Raw genomic sequence first — 27,053 nt, 5'->3', positions numbered from 1 at the left:
AATGTAGGGGAAAGCAAAACAAACGTGCTCCTTGTTTCTTCCATTCCATCCATAGCCATATACATTTACTAGCTTATGTTTATATTTCTTCATTATTTGATGGAGCTAATCCTCCGCGTAAGAGAAATCGGAAAGGCTCTAGACTACATGAAAGCAGTTCCCAACATTTATGGTACCCAAATTATTCATATTTGTGCAAAAAAAAAAAGTAACTATCCAACAGGTTCAAAGCTTTGAGCCCAAGTAAAAATAAGCATGATGGGGCTTCCCTGGTGGCGCGGTGGTTGGGAGTCCGCCTGCCGATGCGGGGGACAAGGGTTTGTGCCCCTGTCCGGGAATATCCCACATGCTGCGGAGCGGCTGGGCCGGTGAGCCATGGCCAATGAGCTTGCGCGTCCGGAGCCTGTGCTCCGCAACGGGAGAGGCCACAACAGTGAGAGGCCCGCGTACCGCCAAAAAAAAAAAAGCATGATTCCCTATACAAATGGGATTGCCCTTCCTTAATAGCTAGAGAAGAGGGGATGCTAACTGGAGGTCCCGGCACATCTCTTCCTCACCCCCCTCCCAAAAATAAAACAAAGGGGAGGCAGAAAAAAAAAGAAGAGTGGTTAATTTGATTATCACTGCGCCAAAAACATTAGGGATAATGCAAACAATGACCTAAAGTAACACTTTATTAACTTGGCTTTCCTGCAACCCATCCGCGGCCGGGCAGAGATCTCGCGGCTTAGCTCTCAGCAGTCCCCACCAGGCTTCCATAGCCGAGGACAAACCTCCCGCACGGGGTGGGCGGGGCTGAGGCCTTTCGGGCCCCGCCCATGCCTGCGCCGGCCGCACGAGTTTCGTAGCTGCGTCGGGGAGGAGTCTCTTGTCCCTCTGCGCGGTCCGTTCCGCCCAGGCTCCCGTGGCTTTTCGGCTGACGTGTCTACTGTTGGCCGGCTGCTTGGCGAGTAGGGCCGAGATGGCGGACGCTTGGGAAGAGATTAGGCGATTGGCGGCAGACTTCCAGCGGGCGCAGTTCGCAGAGGCCACGCAGAGGTGCATGACCCTCCCTCTCCATTGTGGAGTCCAAAATAGCCCCAGGGCGGCCACGCCAAGATCTGAGGCCGCAAACCCCAGGTCTTGGACCCCGGACCTTCCCAGCCGCTGTCAGCGTTCCCGCCCCCTCCCCCGCTCCCAAAGCCTAGATTGCGGCTGCCAGTATAATTCCCGGCGCGGGGAGACCGAGAACATCCCCCCACCCTTTAAGCCCCAGCCAGGTGCAGGCGCGGCCTCCCCCCACGATAGCTGGGGCTGGTGACTTGGAGCTGTCTTAAGAACGTCTCTCTAACCCTTACTTAACCGTCAGCAAGTCATTGCCTGTTATACACTTCCTGACTTAGAGCTTGGAGAGGCTAACCCCAAAGTACAGTACTTTGCAAATACTCTGTTGACCCCTTAAACATTTTGCCTTTTTATTCACCAGATGTCCTAGGCCAGAGCCAGGGTCTTATCTGTCATTTTTAGGGACTCCGGACACTGATATTTCCTACAAACCCACTAACCTTTGCGGGGGGGTGTCCTGAAAAGCACCCTAACTCTGCTTTTTACCATTACCGAGCACGTAAAAAGCTAGTAGAACCGTTTTTTATCCGTTGACTATTCCTTGTCTTGTTTCTTCTGGGGCTGAAGACTTTAATCCCTTGATGCTGTGTTTTGTATCAGTGCGAGCAAACTAGGACACTTAACGTGTTTTCTTATCTCCTACCTACAGATGAGTTGTATGAATGAGACAATAATGCATTCAATAAAAGAAAATTTGGGGTTTTTTTTAACTGAAGCTAAAGTGAAAATTGAAATAAAAGTAGGGCAGTTTTTTCCCTTATGTAAATTACATGTCCTGATTTTTCAGATTTGAAGATTAGAAGCAGGCCTAGAAGAGAGAGCAAACTTGAAATCTGTAATAGAAAGATTTGTAACAATGAACTACATGATTTAAGTTCGTGTAAACCTGTTTACTCCCTAGAACTTTTTTTAATTTATTGAATTAGTATTATACTAATAAAAGATACAGATTTTGTAATATAGAACCTAATGACTACCCAAACCTTTTTAAAAGCCCATTTTCATACGTTTTCTTAATCATATTATGCACTGAATGTATCAAATGCATTTTTAAAAGTTAACTTTTGTTTCCCTCAGGTTGTCAGAGCGGAATTGCATTGAGATCGTGAATAAATTGATTGCTCAGAAACAGCTAGAAGTAGTTCACACACTTGATGGGAAGGAATATATTACTCCAGCCCAAATTAGTAAAGAAATGAGAGATGAGTTACATGTTCGAGGTGGTAAGTAATTCCTTAGTTTTTTTCTTCTGGTTCTTTGAAAGGGGGGAAAAACCCTTAAAACTATACATTATAAGTGATTTGGAGGTTATAGGACACCCTTTCAATTGTTAATATGGTAATCAGCCTTAATATTTTTAATAGGTTTAGGTAAACCTGATCGTATAATTTAAATGAAGTCAAATATTGTCACTTTAAAAATAGCATTTTTGGGCTTCCCTGGTGGCGCAGTGGTTGAGAGTCCGCCTGCCGATGCAGGGGACACGGGTTTGTGCCCCGGTCCGGGAAGATCCCACATGCCGCGGAGCGGCTGGGCCCGTGAGCCATGGCCGCTGAGCCTGCGCGTCCGGAGCCTGTGCTCCGCAACGGGAGAGGCCACAAAAGTGAGAGGCCCACGTAAAAAAAAAAAAAAAAAAAAAAGCATTTTTTATTATTTTGAGTTATGTGTTCTGTATGTGAATTAATCAGCTGTTTCTTTTCACAGTTCATGAATTTATTGGGTGACTCAGGGGTGGATACTTAGCTGCCTCTTACCAGGTGATAATTATGAAGAGGAAATAGAGATTTTAAAGTATAGACTGTTGAAAATCAAGGTTGTACTACCATGCTCTTTTTTAAACTTTAAGTATTTGCAAATTAGGAATCAATGTAATAGCGTGCTACATCTGTTTGTAGGAAATGCTATTACAAGCATACAAAAAAGTTTTTGTTTCCTTTGTCTTTTTGAAATTTGAACAAATTACTGAGCAAATTTGAACACTTTGATTAGATTAGATGCATCTGTGAAAACAACTCATTAGGTGTCATTAGATATGCCCTTGGTGTTTGTTTTTTATCTTCCTGCATAGTCCTAATAAAATATTAGCTATAATTTGGAATACTTAACAGATATTCTTTAGCTAATAAGTGGTAACCTACCAGTTTCAAATAATTGAAAAAAGTTTACCTGAATTTAGTTGTATCTCTTTGGTCACAGTAGATAAAATTGCAAAGGGAGGTAAATAACCCCTGTATATCTGGCTAAACCGTGTATCAGCTGATTCTCTAATTGGCCTGATATGACAGATGGAACTTTGAAAATAAACTATTGTCTGTACCTTAAGTCATGGAAATTTATTCAGCTAATGGTTTGCGTTTGAAGACATTAATTACCGCAGCCCTGTGTCCTTTGTAGAAGGAGAACGTTGACGGTCCAAAACGTAAATCTGTTGGAATTTACAGTTTTTGGCTGGTATGTACTTAACACATAATGTAAAATAAATGAATGTCTTTTCTTTAAAGGTCGAGTAAACATTGTTGATCTGCAACAGGTAAATTTCAACTTTATAATAGTTTTTACTTTGATTCCTCAACATTAATTTTTTCAGTGCCCTAAGTATTCCTTGGTACTGGTATCATGTTTTGTGTTTGTGAAGAAATAATTACATAACCCTCACTGACATATATTGAATCAGTTTAATAAGTTCTTCTTTCTCAGTTGACTTGCTTATTCTTTATTCTTTATGAAATAAACTCATAGTTGTCATTTTATGTAATTACAGAATTTATGTAATTTTGGGAGAAAAATCACCGGTTTCCTGTTTATTTGTTTTTAATATGTGGAAGTAAAAGAAATGTAGATATTTTTAGAAAATACAGGTATACATGTCATCAGTAAGGTACACTACAGTATATACAAGAAACTGGCAAATTTTGTGTGAAATGGTATATCTTTTATTTTAATTTTTATTTTATACTGGAGTATAGTTGATTTAGAGGTTTTTTTCAGATTATTTTCCTGTATAGGTTATTACAGAATATTGAGTACCATTCCCTGTGCTATACAGTAGATCCTTGTTGATTATCTATTTTATGTATAGTAATGTGTATATGTTAATCCCAAACTCCTAATTTATCCCTCCTCCTGACTTTTCCCCTTTGGTAACCATAAGTTTGTTTTCAAAGGCTCTGAGTCTGTTTCTGTTTTGTAAATAACTTCATTTGTATCATTTTTTTTTAGATTCCTCATATAAGTGATATCATATGATAATTGACTTTCTCTGTCTGACATACTCCACTTAATGTGATAATCTCTAGGTCTGTCCATGTTGCTGCAGATGGCATTATTTCATTCTTTCTTATGGCTGAGTACTATTCCATTGTATATATGTAGCACATCTTTATCCATTCCTCTGTTGATGGACATTTAGGTGGTTTCCAACCTAATTGGAAGTAATTTACCTATTGTACATAGTGCTGCAATGAACATTGCCGTGCATGTATCTTTTTGAAGTATAGTATTCTCCAGATGTATGCCTAGGAGTGGGATTGCTGGATCATATGGCAACTCTATTTTTAGTTTTTTAAGGAACCTCCGTACGGTTCTGCATAGTGGTTGTACCAATATACATTCCCACCAACAGTGTAGGAGGGTTCCCTTTTCTCCATAGCCTCTCCAGCATATATTGTTTGTAGACTTTTTGATGATGGCCATTCTGACCAGTGTTAGGTGATACCTGATTGTAGTTTTGATTTGCATTCTCTAATAATTAGTGATGTTGAGCATATTTTCATGTTGTTTTGGCCACCTGTATGTTGATGGAGAAATGTCTGTTTAGATCTTCTGCCCATTTTTTGATTGGGTTGTTTTTTTGATATTGAGTTACATGAGCTGTTTGTATATTTTGGAGATTAATCCCTTGTCACCCACTTCGTTTGCAAATATTTTCTCCCATTCTGTTGATTGCCTTTTCATTTTGTTTATGGTTTCCTTTGCTGTGCAAAACTTTTAAGTTTAGTTAGGTGCCATATGTCTATTTTTGTTTTTATTTTCATTACTCTAGGAGGTAGATCCATAAAGATATTGCTGGGAGGGAGACGCAAGAGGGAGGGGATATCTGTATATGTATAGCTGACTCACTTTGTTATACAGCAGAAACTAACACAACATTGTAAAGCAATTATACTCCAATAAAGATGTTAAAAGAAAATATTGCTGCGATTTACGTCAAAGAGTGTTCTGCCTATGTTTTCCTCTAAGAGTTTTATAGTGTCCAGTCTTACATTGAGGTCTTTAATCCATTTTGTGTTTATTTTTGTGTATGATGTTAGAGAGTGTTCTAATTTCATTCTTTTACATGTAGCTGTCCAGTTTTCCCAGCATCACTTACTGAAGAGATAGACTTTTCTCCATTGTATATTCTTGCCTCCTTTGTCATAGGTGAATTGACCATAAGTGTGTGGGTTTATTTCTGGGCTTTCTGTACTATTCTGTTGATCTATATTTCTGTTTTTTGTGCCAGTGCCGTACTGTTTTGATGACTGTAACCTGTAGTATAGTCTGAAGTCAAGGAGCCTGATTCCTCCAGCTCTCTTTTTCTTTCTCTGGATTGCTTTGGCTATTTGGAGTCTTTTGTATTTCCATACAAATTGTAAAACTTTTTGTTCTAGTTTTGTGAAAAATGCCATTGGTAATTTGATAGGAATTGCATTGAATTTGTAGCTTGCCTTGGGTAGTATAGTCATTTTGACGATACTGATTCTTCCAATCCAAGACCATGATATATCTTTCCATCTGTTTGTGTCATCTTTGATTTCTTTCATCAGTATCTTACAGTTTTCAGAGTACGGGTCTTTTGCCTCCTTAGGTAGGTTTATTCCTAGGTATTTTATTCTTTTTGATGCAATGGTAAATGGGATTGTACCCTTAATTTCTCGTTCTGATCTTTCGTTGTCAGTGTATAGAAAAGCAAGAGATTTCTGTATGTTAATTTTGTATCCTGTGACTTTACCAATTTCCTTGATGAGCTTTACTTATCTGGTAGCATCTTTAGGGTTTTCTGTGTATAGTGTCATTTCATCCACAAACAGTGACAGTTTTACTTCCTTTGCAATTTGGATTCCTTTTATTTCTCTTTTTTCTCTGATTGCCATGGCTAGGACTTCCAAAACGATGTTGAATAAAAGTGGCGAGAGTGGACATCCTTATCTTGTTTCTGATCTCAGAGGAAATGCTTTCAGCTTTTCCCCATTGAGTATGATGCTAGCTGTAGGTTTGTTGTATATGGCCTTTATTATGTTGAGGTGTGTTCCCTCTATGCCCAACTTTCTGGCGAGTTTTTATCATAGATGGGTGTTGAATTTTGTCAGAAGCTTTTTCTGCATCTATTGAGATTATCATACGGTTTTTATTCTTCAGTTTGATCAGTATGTGTCTTGGCTTGTTCCTCCTCGGGTTTATCCTGTAAGGGACTGTGCGCTTCCTGGTCTTGAGTGAGTGTTTCCTTTCTCGTGTTAGGGGAGTTTTCGGCTGTTACCGCTTCAAATATTTTCTCATGCCCTTTCTCTCTCTCCTCCTTCTACCCCTATAATGTGAATGTTGGCACATTTAATGTTGTCCCAGAGGTGTCTTAGGTTGTCATCATTTCTTTTCATTCTTTTTTCTTTATTCTTTTCCACAGCAGTGATTTCCACCAATCTATCTTCCAGCTCACTTATGTGTTCTTCTGCCTCATTTATTCTGCTGTTGATTGCTTCTAGTGTATTTTTCATCACAGTTATTGTATTGTTCATCTCTGTTTGTTCTTTAAATCTTCTAGCTCTTGTTTAACATTTCTTGTATCTTCCCAGTCTGTACCTTCATTCTTTTTCTGAGATCTTGGATCATCTTTGCTATCACTATTCTGAATTCTTTTTCAGGCAGATTGCCCATTTCCACTTCACTTAGTTGTCCTTCTGGGGCTTCATCTTATTCCTTTATCTGGAACATATTTCTCTACCATGTCATTTTATTTAACTTTCTGTGTTTGAGGTTTCCATTCCACAGGCTTCAGGATTGTAGTTCTCCTTGCTTCTGGTGTTTGCCTCCTGGTGGGTGAGGTTGGTTCAGGGGCTTGTGCAGTCTTCCTGGTGGGAGGGACTGGTGCCTGCCCCCTGGTGGGTGGAGCTGGGTCCTGCCCTTCTGGTGGACAGGGCCATGTCAAGGGGTGTGTCTAGAGGTGGTTGTGGGCTCAGGACGTTAGGTAGCCTTTCTGTTGATGAATGGGGTGTGGTCCCACCCTGTTGGTTGTTTGGCCTGAGGTGTCCCAACACTGGAGCCTGCAGGCTGTTGGGTGGGGCCAGATCTTGGTGCCAAAATGGCGACCTCCAAAAGAGCTCATGCTGAGGAGTATTCCCTGGGGCCTCTGCCACCAGTGTCCTTGTCCCCACAGTGGGCCACAGCAGACCCCCACCTTCTTAGGAGACCCTCCAGGACCCTCAGGTAGGTCTGGCCCAGGCTACTGTGGAGTCACTGCTTTGCTCTGGGTCCCAGTGAATATGAAACTTTGTGTGTGCCCTCCAAGTGTGGAGTCTCTATTTCCCCTAGTCCTGTGGAGCTCCTGCACTCAAGCCCACCGGCCTTCAAAGGCAAATGCTCTGGGGGCTCTTCCTCCTGCTGCCAGACCCCTAGGCTGGGGAGCCTGACGTGGGGATCAGAACTCTCACTTCTGTGGGAGAAACTCTAACAGAGGATCCAGTTTGTGGATTATTCACCTGGCAGGTACGGGGTTTGATTATATTGAGAAAGCGCCCCTCCTGGCATCTCCTTCTGGCTCCTTCTTTGTCTTTGGATGTGGAATACCCTTTTTGATAGATTCCAGTGTTTTTTGTTGATAGTTGTTCAGCAGTTAGTTGTGATTTTGGTGTTTTCTTGAGAAGAGGTAAGCTCACGTCCTTCAACTCCACCACCTTGTTTCCCTACCTTCCAAAAATGAGTAGAACTGATGTCGTTAGGTTAGAGGACCTTGGTCCTTGTCTTTTTTGGAGAGAGAATTCCACTGTAAAGCAGGCACAGAGTTTATCGGAAGCACAGTATGTGCAAAGAGAACAAAGAAGCAATTTATTTAGAGCAAAGCAGAAATACACACCCAGAGAAGAGTGTGGACGTTCTCCCTGATGAGGAGCACACCAGAGAGGTGATTTAAATCACTTATATGGAGGCAGTTTTTCCGGGCCTTTGTTTTCCTTTGGCCAGTCATCTTGCTTCGTTTCCCACCTCTGACCAGACCCAGGGCCCTTCCTGATATGCGTGTGCATCTTTTTGCCAAGGTGGATTCCAGTACAGAGGCCTATGGAAGATTGACAGCACCTTTTATGGGGCAGCGCCCCTTCCTTTTTGACCCCCAAGGAGTCTTTCTGCACATGTGCAGTCAGGGAGGTTTCCTTGACCTCAGGAGTGATAGATGCAGTCATCTTATCTAATTACTTCAGCAGAGCTCAGCTCCTGCCATTAACTTTGTCCTTGAAGTGTCTAGGGCATACAAACCTCCAATTACTCTGCCTGACAAACTCTAGCTCTTCAGCCCAGGGGCCTGTCTACCTTCTACCTCAAATCCCCCGAGAGATGTGAACCCCAAGAAATCTTTATTGGGAGGATGAACAACAACAGTCTTTCCTCTATAGATTCTTTAGGCTGGCAAGGGGCTCATAGACCCTACCTACTTGGGGTCATGGAGCCCTCACCAGGTTTCATTAAGGGGCCCCAGGGTGACTTCTGTTATTATTCTGGCAAGATCCGTTTCAAGGAATGGCTGGAATCTCTGGATCACCATCATCTTGTCTGGGAAACTGTTGCAGAGAACAAACTGAAGAAGTAGATTAAAAGAAGGCAAGGGCCAAAGATCAGTAAAAGAATTATTGTAACCAGAGGCCCAAGCAGGAGTAAGAACCAGGTTACATTTGGTAACAGTTTTGGTACGGGTCCAGATAGAGTCAGTACTTGGCTTATCCTGTCCAAAGAATGGAACCATTTGGCCTGGTCATATATTTTTGACGTCCTTTTCTGTTAACCCAGTGTGATTGTTGTAGGTGTTACAGTCCCAGTTAGAAGGAGTTGGAGGATTGACAACCTGACTATTAATAGACAAAACAGATCTCATTTTTTTTTCCGGGAGAATAAGCCTGAGACCCAATATGGACCTGGTGCTTCGGGGAGACTTGTAGCCACGTAGCCAGTTGTCTAGTTTTATCTAAGTAGGTTTTAACCTTTGATGTGTTATTAAAACATAAATAACAGGAGCTGTTGGTCACTACACATGTCCCTTCTTTCTGTTAATGTATGATCTAAAGCAATTTTATTATTTAAAAATGTAGTAGTTACAAAAGGAGACCTTGAGTAAGGTTGTAGCTACCAGCTGTCAGCTGGTATTGTCCTGAGAACGGCCGGGGGCGTCAAGTTTGACACAGCTCATAAAACTTAAGTTCTCAGCAATACAAAGTCTTTTCTGAAATCACACCCATAGTGTCACCTAGTATTACCTTGGATGGCTGAACTACAGCTCCTTCATTTTGACTTTTAATTGTAATTTTTCCCTCAATAGCCAAAGCAGATGTCACCGTTAATGATTTTAGTGTTTTTCTAGGTATGAGAAGAGGCAAGAATTAGGGATCAAAAATATCCTTACCTGAAAATATCTAACTATCTGAAGGCCTGTTCTGTCACTTTTTCCCAGAGCACAGAGTGCCTCATTTCTGATTTCCATTCCGAACTCTTTTCATGGGATATTGAAGGTCAGCAGCTGAAGCAGCTCATGATTTAATCCTTGTAGAGGTAGATGGCGAGTGCCAGTTTCCAGTTGGCAGGGCCCTTTATAATCATAAATTTGAACATGGTTTGGGCGGCATTTTATGACCATTTTGTACCATGGTGCTAGGAATGTTCATTCCCAGGTCTGGTGAAGATTTTGCTGACAGGCCACTCACTGTGCTATTTATTACTGGACGAGGCCTTGTTATCAGTAGCCAAAAGTCTCTGGACCACCTGTCTTACTAGTCTCTTATGATCCAGGAAAATATTCCCTTTTGTTGCTTCCTCCCATATCTAGAGTTACACTAACAGTCATTGATTTCATATGAGACTATATATATATCATCATTTTATCAGAGATCAGTCATACATTTGGTAATGTAAGAAATAACAATTTTGTAAAACAGGCAATAAAAAATAATATAGCTAGCAGTATTAGTAAGGTCAGAAGTAAGGGTTTAAGTCAAGAACTTACATTAGGTGCAGCCTAGTACATCCCCAAGTTGTCTGTCTTAGTCTGTTTTGTACCACTTCGTATCTTTAAGGGAAATTATATACATTGGCATTGTCCGTAAGACGTTCAGCCTAATTTCCTAATGTTACTAGGCTGGTTATCCTTAGTATAGTCTAATTGTTCCTTTAAACTTAAATGATCATAGCCTGGTGTTAATCTCCAGGTTGTAGATCATGGAGTATGTGACCTTTATCCAAAGGTTGATTATGAAGTTAGGCTTCAGAAAGAAACTTAGAATGTCCCTTTAATAATTTAATTAAATTTTGTAACAATGTGTTAACAGCAAGGAACTATCTGGGAAGTGAGTCTTAGTAGACACAGGCCTTAATTAACAAAACTAGAATTTAATATTTAGTGAAACATAATCCTTTTCCTAAAATTGCCCTCATTTCCACCAAACACAGCCAAGATCAATTTGTTTTCAAAATAAGTTTGGTCCATTGACCGCATAAGCTCCTCCATACTGACTCTGGTGTAACTCCTCAGGAGTCTCAGACTAAATTCCCAAAAGGCCTCTCAAGGCCAAGAAAGCCATGCCAAAGGCCTGCCATCAGATTTTGCTTAGGTGGATTTCTGTCTTCTAGAGGTCCCTAAAGTATTTTGAGATTCCTTTACATGTCAGGAGGCAGTCTTTTTTATTTACCTGATAAGGCTGTTCATAACCCAAGGATCTCCAATTTCTGGAGGGACCAGGCAAAGAGAAAAATGTTTTAATTTTATCCTCAGGTGTAAATTACCAAATTGTTGTAAGCCATAAGTAGCTTGAGGAGAAGGGCTTTTCTGTATCTGAAAAACAAAGATTAGAAGTTGGTAATATGTCAAAGTCATAAAAATTAATCATATTTACCAGTTCATTTAATCCCATGTAATTAATTTTTGTTCTGTTTGAGTCCACTTTTTCCATTAGTTTTGTTGACCTTGCCTGATGATTGAGGATGATAGTTACAGTGATAATTTCAAGAAGTTTGTGTTAAGGCTTATATGATTTGTCTAGTGAAGTGGGTGTCTCGATCACTGGAGGTTGAAGAAAGTATACCCCAAGTGGAAAACACATTTTTTAACCATTTCCTTTTCATTGTGAGGGCATCAGCCCTGTAGCCAGGGAAGGCTTTAACCCATCAAGTAAAAATGGAGTTTGCCAGGGAGCTGGGAAAAGCCAGGTGGCCATCTTGGATTTCCCATAACCCTGTTTAATTTACAGCTATTGTTTACCCATTTTAAATTCCCTGATTTAGGAGTAGACCATTGCCATGTTACAAGGACATCAGGATGGCAGAGTCTGACAGTCAGGGGTTAATCTTTGTAGAAGCAGAGTGAACTTTATCTACATGTGTCATGATCTTTACAGATTCTGTCATTGTTACCTTTTATTTGACAATGTTCCTCCTGTAATTTAATCTGTCAAATAATCCCAGTTAGTGTAATATTTTTCTGAGATGCCTCAGGGGCCCTGTGAAGTGCCTTGAAGTTAGCTGGAGGTCAGAAGAACTTTAATTAGAATTTGACACTTGGGAAGTTTGTTAAAAAATATCAAAAAAATATCAAAAAGTTTTAAAACAGTCAAATAGAATCATAGATCATTGTGAAATAATACTTATTTACTCAACCAAAGTAACAAAAGATTTCAAAAGCAAATACAAATCACCTAAAGACAAAGAAATTCACACAGTCTCTTATCAAAAGCAGCATTCCAAGAAAACTTTGTTCTCTTAACAGAGAGAGAAAAAATTCCAGTCTTCATATCTTCTATCACCGACAACATATATTCTACTTGCTTCACACAGTGAAATGCTTCCCTTATCATTTTAGTAGCTTTAATTACGTATTATACTTGTTAACCCTTAAAAACCTTAACCTCTAGTGAAAACCAAGAAGAAAGCAATTGTGAACTGTTTGTCGTATTGGTATTTCCTGATTAGCAAACTTAATATATTCCATAACCTCTAAAAACATGCATTTTCCCAAAGCCCAGTTTCTTTTCTCAATGTAGTACAAGGCATGTGTCTGATAAACCCAAACATCTTTAGTTTCCCTCTTGCGAGAAGACAAAGGTAGGTGAATTTAGATTTGTTCAGCAATCAATATTTCAGTATTTTATCTTAAAAATGATTTAGACGTTTAATGACTTTTTATCATTTGACTTGATTTAGCAAAACTAAAGTTTCAAGGTACCAAAAATCTGGAAAAACTAAAACATAATTATTCCCACACTGTTTACTCAAAAGCTTTTATCCCATACCAAGTTAATTCTCTTGTTGACAAATGTAACAGATACAGTGTGAACTTAATGACTTTCAGTAAACCTAGGTAAAACAAAGGTATTATACTTAATATTGATGACTCTAAAGACATGTCTGTATTAATAAACTTAAACTAACTTTAATATCAGATATCAATTCAATACTGAATATTTCCCAGATCATGTGAACCTGAAATTTGTTTAGCTTAGTTTCTCTTATATATAGAATTGTTTGATTTATAAGCACTTCCTTTTCTTTCAGCCAATTAAATAGAGTTCATTTACGAATTAGCCTCAGCAATATTATCCACAGACAGAGACACATACTGAGATATACATAAATCCAGACAGACAGAGATCTTACAGTTTCTGCTTGAGGTTTAAAATGCCTCTTTGCTTTTTTTTTTCCCTTGGCTTGAAGTTCTACTAATTAACCCAAGGCTGAAGTCTCAGGCAAAGTGGGCTTTGTTTGTCTCTCAAGGACATGATAAGAGTTAACTTCAGGCTTTCTCCTAGGCGTATTTTTGTTCTCTCAGGATCAGAATTCTGAAAAAAAGTATTTTAACAAGCTAGCTTTCTCTAATTGCATATGCAGAAAGAACCAGTTTTGCAATTTCAAAAGGGTTTTATCTTAACCAGTTTTTTTTGGAGTCTAAAGAGTATTGTGGCCACACAGTGTCAAAAAAAAATCATCTTTTTATGTATTCATAGTTTCATAGCTAGAATTTAGACCAAAGAGTGCTCAAATTGGCCCTAATGACAGAGGCAGACTGGCTGATACATTGTTGTCCCAGGGATACCTTCCATGGTGTTTATGACTAAAAGTGGACAGAAAGAACAAAAAGAACTTAGTGCCCTGGGAGCGTTTCTGAGGGGTGTTTTTTTTTTTGGTTTAGAAGGAGATCCTCCCATGTTGAATAACCTGCAACTGAGAACAGTGCTTCTAGAAATGAAGTCCAGCATCCTGGAAACATTACTAGGAGGCACCTGGAGGAGATTCAGAGTGTCCTCTGAATGTCCTTCAATCTTAATGCTGATGGGCTTTGGAGCATCCTGTACTCCCCCACTGATTTCTAACCAGACATCTCTGGTCAGCTTTGGTTTCTTGCACAGGGTGCCCTCCCTTCTTACCTGGGGTGGACATTTGAACCAGTGCAGAGTGGTTGCTGGTTTTCCCTTAAGCTTTATAGACATCAGATCTCCCCTATGTCCTATAACAAGATTTCCTACTGGGATGTACTCCTCGGGGTTGAGCATTTGTAAAATTTATGACATTATCTGCTGGGAATTGGCCAGCCCAATAGGCTGTCCATAGCAGTGTAAGGGCTGCCAAAGCTTGAGGGGTTGGGGGGTCCGAGAGGTAAAAGGAGGAACTCTTGGAAGAATTGGAGTTGGGAAACATAATTATTTCCAAAGTCATATGCCCTGGTGTTTTTTGTAACAAAGATAAGACCTCAGGGAGCCTGTGCACTCAGCCTGACAAAGACAGCATTGGCAGTTTAGAAATAAAAAGCAAAAGATCTTCTCCCAGGAGGGTGTGAAAATATGTAGTGAAAAACAGACCCTTATGTGCAAGAAAAGTAGGAAAGAAAGGTGCAGGCCAAAGGAGAAGCTAAGGAAGGTAGTGCAAGCAGAGGTCTCTAGCCATAGTTGAGCAAGACGTGCAAGTTACCTTGGAAGCAATCCAAGTCATGGCACCAGACGACATCGGCAGGTGAGAGGACCTTGGTCCTTGTCTTCTTGAGAGAAAAAATTCACAAAAAGACATTGTAAAGCAGGCACAAGATCTATTGGAAGCACAGTATGTGCAAAGAAAACAAAGAACCAGGTTATTTAGAGCAAAGCAAAAATATGCACCCAGAGAAGAGTGCAGGCATCCTCCCTAATGAGGAGCACACCAGAGAGGTGATTTAAATCACTTATATGGAGGGAGTTTTTCCAGGTGTTTGTTTTTCTCTGGCCAGTCATCTTGCTTCGTTTCCGACCTCCGACCTGACCCAGGGTGCTTCTCCATATGCAGGTGCATCTTTTTGCCAAGATGGATTCCAGCGCAGCAGCCTATGGGACATTGACAGCACCTATTATGGGGTAGCGCGCCTCCCTTTTTTGACCCCCGAGGAGTCTTTCTGCACATGTGCAGTCAGGGAGGTCTCCTTGACCTCAGGAGTGATAGATGTGGTCATCTTATCTCTCTATTCTGGCAGAGCTCAGCTCCTGCCATTAGCTTTGTCCTTGAAGTGTCTAGGGAACACAAAGCTCCAATTTACTCTGCCTGACAAACTTTAACTGTTCAGCCCAGGGGCCCATCTACATCTACCTCCCAGCTCAGAACCACCAGCCAGGATCTGCCGAGAAGCCTTGTTCACGAAGCCGACAGCAGGTTTGGCTGACGTCTTAGCAAGCCTGAGAACCACAGCAGGGGCTGAGATGCAAGGGCCAACTTGATCCCCTGAATTCTGGCCTGCAGAGCCTCTCCTGAGCGAGAGAGCCAGGGCTGGGTTGATCTTGGGCCAAGTGGCTGCCTGTGGGGCGGCAGTCTGGTGACTGCTCCGAGGCAATGGGTGGTTTGGGTCGCAGACTCACCAACTCACTGTGTGATCTCTGGCAGGTTTGGACTTGCCTGTTGCACCCCACCAGACTCCCCAGGCTCCAGGGGGACTCTGGAGGAGAAAAGACCCCTGAAATGGTGTAACTTCTTAATACGAACTTTCTTAGCAAGTGAAAATGTACTTGTTCAGAAATCAAAGTAAATAAGCAACAAGCCTCTAATTTTTTATTTGAGACTTGTTATAATATTTCATATCAATTTGAAATTCACCTAAGGATAAGTAAGTTTTTTTTTTAAGTTCTAAATATGTAATTTCAAACTTAAACAGTATGAACTTATCACTAATAGAATTTGTACTTATTTTCCAGGCGATTAATGTGGATCTGACTCATATTGAAAATAGAATTGGTGACATTGTTAAATCAGAAAGACATGTTCAGCTAGTGTTGGGACAACTGATAGATGAGTATGTACGATATTTAAGTACACTTTTTTGTTTTCTTTTTTTGTAAGTAAATTTATACTTAAATTTAGAACAGTTGTGGCCACTTCAGCATTTTGTTTAGAACACTTAGTGCTGATTTTCATTGTAAGGATCATTGTACTTAAAAAGTAAGTGTTTACTTGTGTGGAGTACTTGGAAATAATATAACTTTTATTTTTTTCTGTTGTTTTAAAGCGACACAAAACATAATTTTTATCATCTTTCCTGTATGAGTTTAACTCTGAAAGCAGAATTGTTCCAAAAATATTAATGAAAATGATTGCAGAATTTTAATTGTTGAAAACAATTTCAGCATTTATTATTTGATTAACCTTACATTTAGTTAAATTGATAAGAAAATTTTCAGAATATGAGTAATGAATGGTGTTTACCTAAACATATTCATTACTTTTGAGGCATACCTTATTGCAACAGGAATTAGACATAATAGATAGAGGAAAATTATTATTCCTAATTGGGTTTTTCCTTTTTTTTTTTTAAACTATTAGGAACTATTTGGATCGGTTAGCAGAAGAGGTAAATGATAAATTACAGGAAAGTGGTCAGGTAACCATATCCGAACTGTGTAAAACCTATGATCTTCCCGGAAACTTTCTGACACAGGTATTTTTTTCTTAATACTATAATATGTCTTTTCAGATAAATAAAATAATTTTAATGGGAGGGAAGAAACTATACCTTCTTACCATTAATTGGTTTTTTGCAAGTGTTTGACTACTGATGTTCTAACAATATATTTGGGGAATACTTAAACATTGATGGCTCTGATGAGATTGTTTAGATGTGATTGTAATCTTCCTGAACCCAGAGACACCCTAAACTTAAGTAGACTTAAGTTCTAGGCCTGCTTTGATGCAGTAGCAGGTATACCATAAGCATATAGGTTTATTTAATGTTCTGATAACAACTGTACAGAAACTTTAACCAGGGTATCATCAGTTCTGATTGCCTAGTTATATTTTAAGAAATATTTTAAGAAATAACTGATGAAGACTATAATTTAGAAGGGGTGCTACTGGCATCTTGTGTGGTAAAGGTCAAGGCTGATGCTAAACATCCTGCAGTGCACAGAACATCCCTTCCCAACAAAGAATTTTCTTGCCCAAAATGTAAGTAGTACCAACATCTTTTGATGTCACCTTTTTTCCTCTAAACTGTCAGTGTGACAGGAAGAAGAACCAAGGAATCACTTATATTCTCTTCATTTTTGGTACTTGTGTCAATACTCAAATCAGATATCTTGATTTATAGTGTAATAACAATGCTACCTGAAAATAGAGGCTAGTTCCCTGTTTGTTTTTTCTTAAAATGGTTTGACATTTTAGAATTATAGAAGTCCATTTGGTACAGTGGAAAGTGCATGGGCTTTGGAGTTAAACAGACCTTGATTTGAATTCTGGCTATGCCACTGCTTAGTTATTCAGTGTCAGGAAAATTATTTCATGTCTTTTGTGCTTCCAGTTACATATCTGAAAATGGGAATAATTGTCTGTTTCATAGATCTCAGTGAGGCTATATTCATGATATATCTACTGAAATGGCTGGCACAGTGGAAGTACTCAATAAATGATGGTTTTGTTTTGTATTTACTGCAACAAATCAGGGAAAAGCCAAATCTCTTTTTAGGTATACTTTAACTTAACAAACCATAATTGCATGAGATTAATTTATAATACAACAGATTTACTCACTCATTTTAGCTGAGTGATTTCTTCTAATTGCATCTAAAATACCATTTAGGGCATAGATCTGTTTTACAAAGCATTTCAGGAGCCTAAGCTCCTGAGCAAATGTATGTAAATCACAGAAGATAAAATCGGCAAATATATGTAAATCACAGAAGGTAAAAAAAAAAAATTTTAGACACTTAAATAAAAGTATCAGAACAGATTCAAATGATTTCTTATAAAATTGTGCTACTGATACATTTTAGAAATATATATAGTTTCTTAATAGTTTCCAGTTTTAATTTTTCTCAGAATCACAGGCAGTATTCTAAAAGCTCATTAAGAAGTTGTTTGGAAAGCATTTTTCTGTACCATAAAAGTATCAGCCAGCTGACTTGAGTAGATTTAACTTGTCCTGGGAAGGCAAATATGTCCAGGCTTATTTTATATGTACCTGATCCCAGTCATAGTGTAGCTGTGGAAAAATACTCTCTTGAGATTACCAAGAAATCAGGTTGTCTGTCAGTATAGATTTCTGGACACAGTTTGTTAATATTTGCATCACAGAAGATAACTTTTCAGGTCTTATGTTTCCCTAGGTCGCAGAATCTTGGAATAACATTTATTTCTCTCTGTTAGTGTTAGAAGCTCCATGTAGGATCCTCTCCAAGACCCATGTATATGTCTTGGCTGTCTATGTGTCAGACTGCCTGTATCTAGAAAATTGGTTAATCAATCTCTTTTATTTTACCATAGAAATAGGCCTTATTTTAGCATGTAGCTGAGCCTTTTAACATTCAACTATTTGATTTATTCGATTCTTGTCTCTGCCATAAGATTATGAAGTTTCCTAGATCCTAAGTCTTCATTTTACCTTATATATCTTGTTAATTCATGCTTGCTGAAATTATTCAGTCATATGATTAATACAGCATCAGCATGCAACATGACGCTAGTAAGACTGTACAAATGTAAATGTGTAATTTTCTTTCAAATTAATAAGAATTTTCATCCATCTTTACCCTCAGGCGCTAACTCAGCGACTAGGTAGAATTATTAACGGACACATTGATCTTGATAACAGAGGAGTAATATTTACTGAAGCTTTTGTAGCTAGACATAAAGCACGCATCCGTGGGTTGTTCAGTGCTATTACCCGGTAAGCATATTTTAAATTATGTATATTTTTACATTTGTTTGATTATTGTATGCTTTTTTTTTTTTTAAAGCAGAATCTCATTCAGGCCCCTAGTTTATTAAATAGACAGAGGGCAGCTTCTGTGAAATAGGAATGGGGATTCCAGAGCCCTAGAATGTAGCCACACTCTCTCCAACACACATCTCCTTTACTTGCCTACCTTCACCATCCTTATGACCCCAGATGTACTTCTGCAGAACACCCAGATCATATATAAAGTCACCCTGGGATCATGGAAAGAGTATGCAGTCAGAAGTCCTTGGGTCATATCCCTATCACATAGTAACCTTGTGACCTTGAGTAGATAAGTCAGTCAGTCACCTAACTTCTTTGGGCCGCAGATGGGGCTGGATGACTTTAGAACTTTTTTTTTTTACTAAATAACATTCTAGAATTCTAATGAATAACAATTTTACTTTCAAAATCACTTGAACTTAATGTTTGGGCCCTGTGTAACAAACTCCAGTGTGGAATTAAGAAAAACTACATTCTCAATTCTCTCTTTTCTCCTGTGTCATTTAGTTTATCTCAGTGGTTTTTGGGTCCCACCAGCATTTAAATGTCCAGATTTCTCCATTTTAAAACAATCAAACCTCTCTCAACCCCATCCACTCCCTTTACCATCTTGTTTATTCCTTTCCTTAAAGTGAACCTTCTCGAATTGATGTCTACAGTTACTATCTCAGTTTTCTTACCTTTATTCACTTCTCAACTCACCCACCTGGCTTCTACAACTTACGTAGCAATGATGTCAGTATCATTAAATTTAATGGGTATTTCCTGTCCTTGTTTTACTTTATAGCACCATTTAACCCCAATTACGGCTTCCTTCTTGAAATGTTCTCATCTCTCTCTTTTTTTTTTTTCTTAACACTATACTTTCCTGGTTTCTTTTTACCTCTTTTGGCTGTACCTTATTAGGCTGTACCTTTTCTGGCTCTTCCTCCTTTCACGAGCCTTGAAAGTTTTGTTTCAGGCCATCTTTTCTTCTCAGTCCTGTACTGTCTGCCTAGGTGCTTTTACCTTTCTTCTAAGTTTCAGACTCATACTATCTGTACAGCATCTCTGTTGAAGTGTTTTATTATAAGTGCCTCAAATTCAGCATATTTAAAATAACTCACTACTGTCCCACTTTCCACCTCTTCTGAATTTATTCTTCCACTGGTGTTTCCATTACCAGTAAATATCATCATCAGGTTGGTTTTGCCAGAAAACGGGGAGTCCTTCTTTAGGCCATCCTTTCTCTTACCTCCCTTTCCATAACACAACATCTTTTGAATTCATATTTTAAATATTTATGTAATCTTTACTTCTCTGACATCACCATTCTTACCACTTCAGTCCATTTTTTACCTAGACTGTTTCAGGAGCTTTCTAACAAGTCCCCCTTCTTCTACTTTTATTACTTTTCAGGACATTTTTTCGTGGCAGCCACAGTGATTTCTTTTTGTCATTCAACAAATCAAAAGCACTCATTGAACACCTAATACATTCAGGGCCCTGGTGGAACAAAAGACTAAAAGGATAGAAGAGAGAGCTTGCAATCTAATGCAACAGTTTTCTTTCTCTCTTTCTTCCTTTTTTTATCTCACACTTACAGAAAAGTTGCTAGAGAACCTTTTTGTTTTTTAATTCTGTCACATTTGAGAGAAAGTGGCTGACATGATGTCCCATAATCACACTTTAGTCTGTATTTCCTACAAACAAGGGCAACGTCCTATAGAACTACAATACAAACATCAAAATCAGAAAATTGACCGTGATCCATTACTACCATCCAGTCCGTGGGTCCCATTCATGTTTTACCAGTTGTTCCAATAATATTCTTTATACAAAAAGGATCCAGTTCAGAATCACATAGTGCATTTAATTGTCATGTCATGTCTCCTTAGTCACTGGAACACTTACCTTACTTTCATGACCTTGACACTTGAAGATCACAGGCCAGTTATTTCATAGAATATTAAATCTTTTCTTTCTGCTACTTTGTCATATTTATATTCAGGTTATGCATCTTTGGCAGGAATATCACAAAAGTGATTATATGTTCTTGTCATTGAACCCTATCAGGTGGCATACAATTTAGATTTTTCCAGTTACTGATGAGGTGCACTGTGACTTCTTAATAAGGAGATATCTGCTAGGCTTCTCATAAAGATTCTTGTTTCCCTTTATAATTAAGTATTTATGGGGAGGGCAGTTTGAGATCATGTGAGTTACCCTGTTTTTCATCAAATTTTCAGTTTATTCATTTATTAAATCACTGTGGACTTATGGTTTTCTATATTATTCATTGGATTATAATCTATTGTTACCATTATTTAGATTTTCAAATTGGCTCTGATTTAGCTAGTGGAAGGCCTTTCAAGCTGGCTTCTGTGTCCTTTTGACGTGTCCCCATCATTCTTCCAACACTTCTTTCTGGCGCAACAAGAAGTTCCAGGCTCAGTTCATACTTTACCTGTTCCAACCTTGGAATCAGCCATTTCTCCAACGAGCCCTGGTTCCTTTTGGTAGAGTATAGTATTTAGAAACCAAGATCTGGACACTAGATTGTTTATTGCTGTTTTGTTGTTCCTACTCCCAAGCCCTCTCAGCAGACAAGCTAAGGTATACACGTTACACAATTGTATACACCCCCCTATATATCTATATTTTTGTATTTTTGTGTATCAGGAACCATGAGTTCACACTGATACCTCCAACACTCTAAGTCTTGTTCTAGTTTTCTCCTTTTCCATAATTGTAACTCCCTTCTCTGTCCATGAGAAACCTAGCTCCCATTATCCTTAATGTATTTACTTATTTGATTAATTCCCCTTTATGTGACTGATCTCCCATTTGCTGCTACAGCTCTCTTCCCTATGTGGATGTCTGCTTTACATAGGCTCTGACAGATTCCACCAGATCACCCTTCTAACACAAGAACAGTAGTTTTTTCCAGGAGAGGAACTGAGTAGTTGAGTGATAGGAATGGAGAGGGACTCCGTTTTGTAACTTTTTTGTACCCTGAACGTTTATCACTTAGTCAAAAAAACAAAAATAAACTAAAAGTGTATTTTTCCTATTAACAAATATTTATCCTTTTTCTTTGACTAGTTTTTGTGGTGAGTGTAGTTATCATCTGGTTCAGCAAATAATATTTTCCTGACTCATAGTAGCCCTGAGTTTCTCTGTATGGAGGTATTATCAAACCATGAGAGCAAAAACAAATTTTGAGCCACAAAAGATGTTGCTAGGCTGTGTGGCTTCTAGATAGTTCCATTTAAGGTAATGTATCTTCATATTTGCCTCTTAAATACAAGGAACCAACTCAGTTTTCTGGTCTAACTTCAGAGAGAAGACCTGCATCTCTGATTGAAAAGGGTTTATGTTTATTGTTACTATAGGTAGCCAGAAAGAAAGAGCAGGAAGTAGTTAGTGAGAAGAATACTAAGCTACATTGTATTCCAGATTGAAATAATTCAGCAGCTAAGTTTCATTGTACAAAAAAAGCTAGAAATTTTGTGCAATCCAATTAAACTTTTATTGAACACCCACAGTAAGTTATGCACCCAGCAGTTTTAAGATAAAGTTCTTCAAGATGCCCTCTGCATTTTTGTAGGAATGTGTTCAGGTAGAAAGGAACAGAAAACAAAAAACATGAGAAGGTTGTAATAAGATAAACAGGAGAGCAAACTTCACGTAATTGGACCTAATTGGTCCAGGGCGGGGGGGGGCTCTAGATAATTCAACTGAAAATTTTAGGTAAAATAATTTAATACAAACCAAATTGATCTATATAGGAATTTGGTAAAAATAATAGTTTAGTCAAAAATCCCCAAACACAGCAGTTTTAAGTATTAATTCATATTTAGGCAACTGTTTCTGCTCTCCCAGGTTTGTCATAGGGAAAATTTATAACATTTCAAATAATCAACAAGAGAGAATCAAGTAGTTAGAATAACTTAAAAGTCTTTTAGTTATATGTGTAAGAATAAAAACACAGACTAAACCTAAACCAGAGAACTGGTATAATTGGCTTAAAATGAATAGGGATGAAAAAATTGGAGTCAGAAAAAAGTCTAGACCTTTTTTTCAATAGTTTCCTTTACTTAAAATAAATTGTAATTATTATAAAAGAAAAGCATTCACAGGGATCTATCCAAAAGAAATGAAAACATATCTCTGCACAAAGGCATGAAACAAATCTTCATAGCAGCATTATTCATAATAGCCCCAAACTGGAAATAATCCAGGTGTCCATCAACTGACAAATGGATACAAACAACAAAATATGGTATATCCATACACCAGTATGCTATTCAGCAACAAAAAGGAGTGAATACTGATCTGTGCTTTATTATGCATGAACCTCAAAGACATGCTAAGTAAAAGAAGCTGGACACAAGAGACCACATACTGATTCCATTTATAAGAAATCTCTAGAAAAGCACACTTGTAGAGGCAGAAAGCAGATCAGTGGTTCCCTAGGTCTACGGGTGGCAACAGGAATTAACTGCAAATATCTGGGAAGGAACTTTTTGGGTGATGGAAACCTTCTAAAACTGGATTGTGGTGTTGGTTGCTCAGTTCTATTAATTTATTGAGATTGTTGAATTGTATACTTAGAATTGGTTAGATTTATATGTAAATTTTGTATATCTCATTAACGCTGTTCAAAAAAAAAAAAGAAATGGGGCTTCCCTGGTGGCACAGTGGTTGAGAGTCCGCCTGCCAATGCAGGGGACACGGGTTCGTGCCCTGGTCCAGGAAGATCCCACATGCCGTGGAGCGGCTGGGCCCATGAGCCATGGCCACTGAGCCTGCGTGTCCAGAGCCTGTGCTCCACAACAGGAGAGGCCACAACAGTGAGAGGCCTGCATACCGCAAAAACAAAACAAACAAACAAAGAAGTGTATAATCATTATAGAAAAGACTGATAAGCAAAAGAGAAATTAAAGTGGATTTCTCCCAGTCATACACCGTAACTGGAATACAGCATTCAGTTTCCTTTCAATATGTTCGTGATCTCATTTTTCTTCAGAAATGGAATCATATAACATTCACTGACTTCCCAGGTGAGGGGAGCCTCACAGACAGAAAAAATAGAATGAACAAGAAATTAACATACAATAAAGGGCAAGACAGATAGTCAAGAGTCACCAAATTTGAGGTGAAATTTTGGTGGGAAAGCAAATTGATCACAGAATGGGAAGACAGATCAATTACCTGGTATTTCAATAGCATAATTCTGCTTAAGGATGTAAAATTTGGTGCAGTTTTTTTTTTTTTTTTTAGTTGATTTACAGTGTTGTGGTGGTTTCTGGTGTTCAGCAAGCAATTCAGTTATACATATATATGTGTATATATATTTTTCTTCATGTTCTTTTCCATTATACTTTATTACAGGATACTGAATATAGTTCCCTGTACTATACAGTAGGACTTTCTTGTTTATCTATTTTATATATAGTAGTTTGTATCTGCTAATCCCAAACTTCTGATTTATCCCTCCCCCACCCCTTTTCCCCTTTGATAACCATAAGTTTTCTATGTCTGAGTCTTTCTGTTTTGTAAATAAGATCATTTGTATCATAGTTTAGATTCCATATGTAAGTGATGTCATATGGCATTTGTCTTTCTCTGACTTCACGTTGTATGATAATCTCTAGGTCCATCCATGTTGCTGCAAATGGCAACATTTGATTCTTTTTTATGGCTGAGTAATATTCTATTGTGTGTGTGTGTGTATATATATATATCACATCTTCTTTATCCATTCATCTGTTGATGGACGCTTAGATTGCTTTCACATCTTGGCTATTATTAATAGTGCTGCTATGAACATTGAGGTGTGTGTATCTTTTAAAATTAGAGTTTTTGTCTTTTCTGGATATATGCCCAGGAGTGAGATTGCTGGATCAAAAGGTAGCTCTATTTTTAGTTTTTTAAGGAACCTCCATACTGTTTTCCACAGTGGCTGCACCAGTTTACATTCCCACCAACAGTGTAGGAGGGTTCCCTTTTCTCCACACCCTTTCCAGCATTTATTATTTGTAGACTTTTTGATGATGGCTATTCTGACCCATGTGAGGTGATACCTCATTGTAGTTTTGATTTGCATTTCTCTAATAATTAGTGATGTTGACCATCTTTTCGTGTGCCTATTGGCCATCTTTATGTCGTCTTTGGAGAAATGTCTATTTAGGTCTTCTGTCCATTTTTGATTGGGTTGTTTGGTGTTTTTTATTTTTTTTTTAAATTGAGCTATATAAACTGTATATTTTGGAAATAACTCCTTGTTGGTCACATTGCTTGCAGACATTTTCTCCCAGTACGTAGGTTGTCTTTTCATTTTGTTTATGGTTTCCTTTGCTGTGCCAAAGCTTATCAGTTTGATTTGGTCCCATTTGGTTATTTTTGCTTTTATTTCTATTACCTTGGGAGGCTGATCTAAGAAAACATTGCTGCAATTTATGTCAGATAATGTTTTGCCAATGTTCTCTTCTAGGTGTTTTATGGTGTCATGTCTTATATTTAAGTCTTTAAGCCATTTTTGAGTTTATTTTTGTGTATGGTATGAGGGAGTGTTCTACCTTCATTGATTTACATGTGGCTGCCCAGCTTTCCCAGCCCACTTGCTGAAGAGACTGTCTTTTCCCCATTGTATATTCTTGCCTCCTTTGTTGAAGATTAATTGACCATAGGGGTGTGTGGGTTTATTTCTGGGCTCTCTTTGTCTTCTGTTATTGTTGTTTTTGGCCGTGTGGCTTGCGGGATCTTAGTTCCCTGACCGAGGATTGAACCTGTGCCCTTGTCAGTGAAAGCACAGAGTCCTAACCACTGGACCACCAGGGAATTCCCTGGGCTGTCTTTTCTGTTGCATTGATCCATGTGTCTGTTTTTGTGCCAATACCATGCTGTTTTGATTACTGTAGCTTTGTAGTATTGTCTGAAGTCAAGGAGGGTTATGCCTCCTGCTTTGTTCTTTTTCCTCAGGATCACTTTGGCAATTCTGGGTCTTTTATAGTTCCATATAAATTTTAGGATTATTCTAGTTTTGTGGAAAATGTCATGGGTAATTTGATAGGGATTCCATTAAATCTGTAGATTGCTTTGGGTAGTATTAATATTTTAACAATATTAATTCTTCCAATCCAAAAGCATGAGATATCTTTCCATTTCTTTGAATCATCTTCAGTTTCCTTTGTTAATGGTTTGTAGTTCTTAGCATATAAGTCTCTCACCTCCTTGATGAGGTTTATTCCTAAGTATATCTTTTTTTGATGCAGTTTTTAAAGGGAATTTTTTTTTTACTTTGCCTTTCTGATATTTCATTGTTAGTATAAAGAAATGCAACAGATTTCTGTATGATAATCTTGTATCCTGCTACCTTGCTGAATTCATTTATCAGTTCTAGTTTTTGTGTGGCGTCTTTAGGATTTTCCGTATATGGTATTATGTCATCTGCTTATAATGATAATTTTACCTCTTCCCTTCCAATTTGTGTACCTTTTATTGCTTTTTATTGTCTGATTGCTGTGGCTAGGACTTCTGATACTGTGTTGAACAGAAGTGGTGACAGTGGGCATCCTTGTAGTAAATTTCAGCGGGAATGCGTTCAGCTTTTCACCGTTGAGTATTATGTTGGCTGTGGGTTTGTCATAAATAGCTTTTATTATGTTGAGATGTGTTCCCTCTGTACCCACTTTGGTAAGAGTTGTTATCATGAGTGGATGTTGAATTTTGTCAAATGCTTTTTCTGCAGCTATCGAGATGATCACGTGGTTTTTGTCTGTTCTTTTGTTTATGTAGTGTATCCCATTGATTTGCTATGTTGAACTATCCTTGTGAACTTGGGATGAATCCCAATTGGTCATGGTGTATGATCTTTTTTATGTGTTATCGGATTCGGTTTGCTAATGTTTTGTTGAGATTTTCTGCATCTACATTTGTCAGAGACACTGGTAATTTTCTTTTTTGGTGGTATTTTTGTTTGGTTTTGGTATCGGGATGATGGTGACTTCATAGAATGTCTTTGGGAGTGTTCCCTCCTCTTCAGTCTTTTGGAAGAGTTTGAAAAGGATCGGTATAAGTTCTTTGTATGGTTGGTAGAATTAATTCCCCAGTGTAGCCATCCCGTCCTGGACTTCTGTTTGCAGGGAGTTTTTTTAATTACAGATTCTGTTTCACTTCTAGTGATCATTCTGTTCAAATTAGTTTGTTTCTTAATTCAGTTTTGGAGGACTGTATGTTTCTAGAAACTTGTCCATTTCTTCTGGGTTGTCCAATTTGATGGCATATAATTGTTCATAGTATTCTCTTATGGTTTTTGTATTTCTGTGGTATCAGTTGTTATTTCTCCTCTTTCATTTCTTATTTTATTTAGTTCTCTCTTTTCTTCTTGGTGAGCCTGGCCAGAGGTCTGTAGGTTTTGTTTACCCTTTGAAAGAACCAGCTCTTGATTTTATTGATTTCTTTTTTTTTAATTGCAGTATAGATTTACAGTGGTGTGTTTCAGGTGTACAGCAAA

General features: G+C 38.4%; 1 protein-coding gene across 2 annotated transcripts in view; it reads left to right on the top strand.

The window, feature by feature from the left end:
• The first annotated feature begins 907 nt into the window (after nt 1–907).
• Nucleotides 908–27,053, top strand: part of UFL1 (UFM1 specific ligase 1) — a 49,997-nt gene continuing 23,851 nt past the window's right edge. The window contains exons 1-6 of one of the 2 annotated variants that reach the window (XM_027090262.1): nt 908–1,038; nt 2,182–2,327; nt 3,606–3,634; nt 15,537–15,634; nt 16,162–16,276; nt 18,369–18,499. In XM_027090262.1, the coding sequence (XP_026946063.1) occupies nt 962–1,038; nt 2,182–2,327; nt 3,606–3,634; nt 15,537–15,634; nt 16,162–16,276; nt 18,369–18,499 (596 nt within the window). In that variant the 5' untranslated portion in view covers nt 908–961. Of the gene's footprint in view, nt 1,039–2,181; nt 2,328–3,605; nt 3,635–15,536; nt 15,635–16,161; nt 16,277–18,368; nt 18,500–27,053 lie in introns of those variants that run through there. The other variant, XM_027090271.1, reaches the window with a different exon arrangement.

Source organism: Aethalodelphis obliquidens, unplaced genomic scaffold (assembly GCF_003676395.1).
Source record: "Aethalodelphis obliquidens isolate GAN/ISIS:26980383/991018 unplaced genomic scaffold, ASM367639v1 scaffold3, whole genome shotgun sequence".
NCBI lineage: Eukaryota > Metazoa > Chordata > Mammalia > Artiodactyla > Delphinidae > Aethalodelphis > Aethalodelphis obliquidens.
Note: the sequence above shows the minus strand (reverse complement) of the source record. Positions and strands in the feature narration are given on the sequence as shown.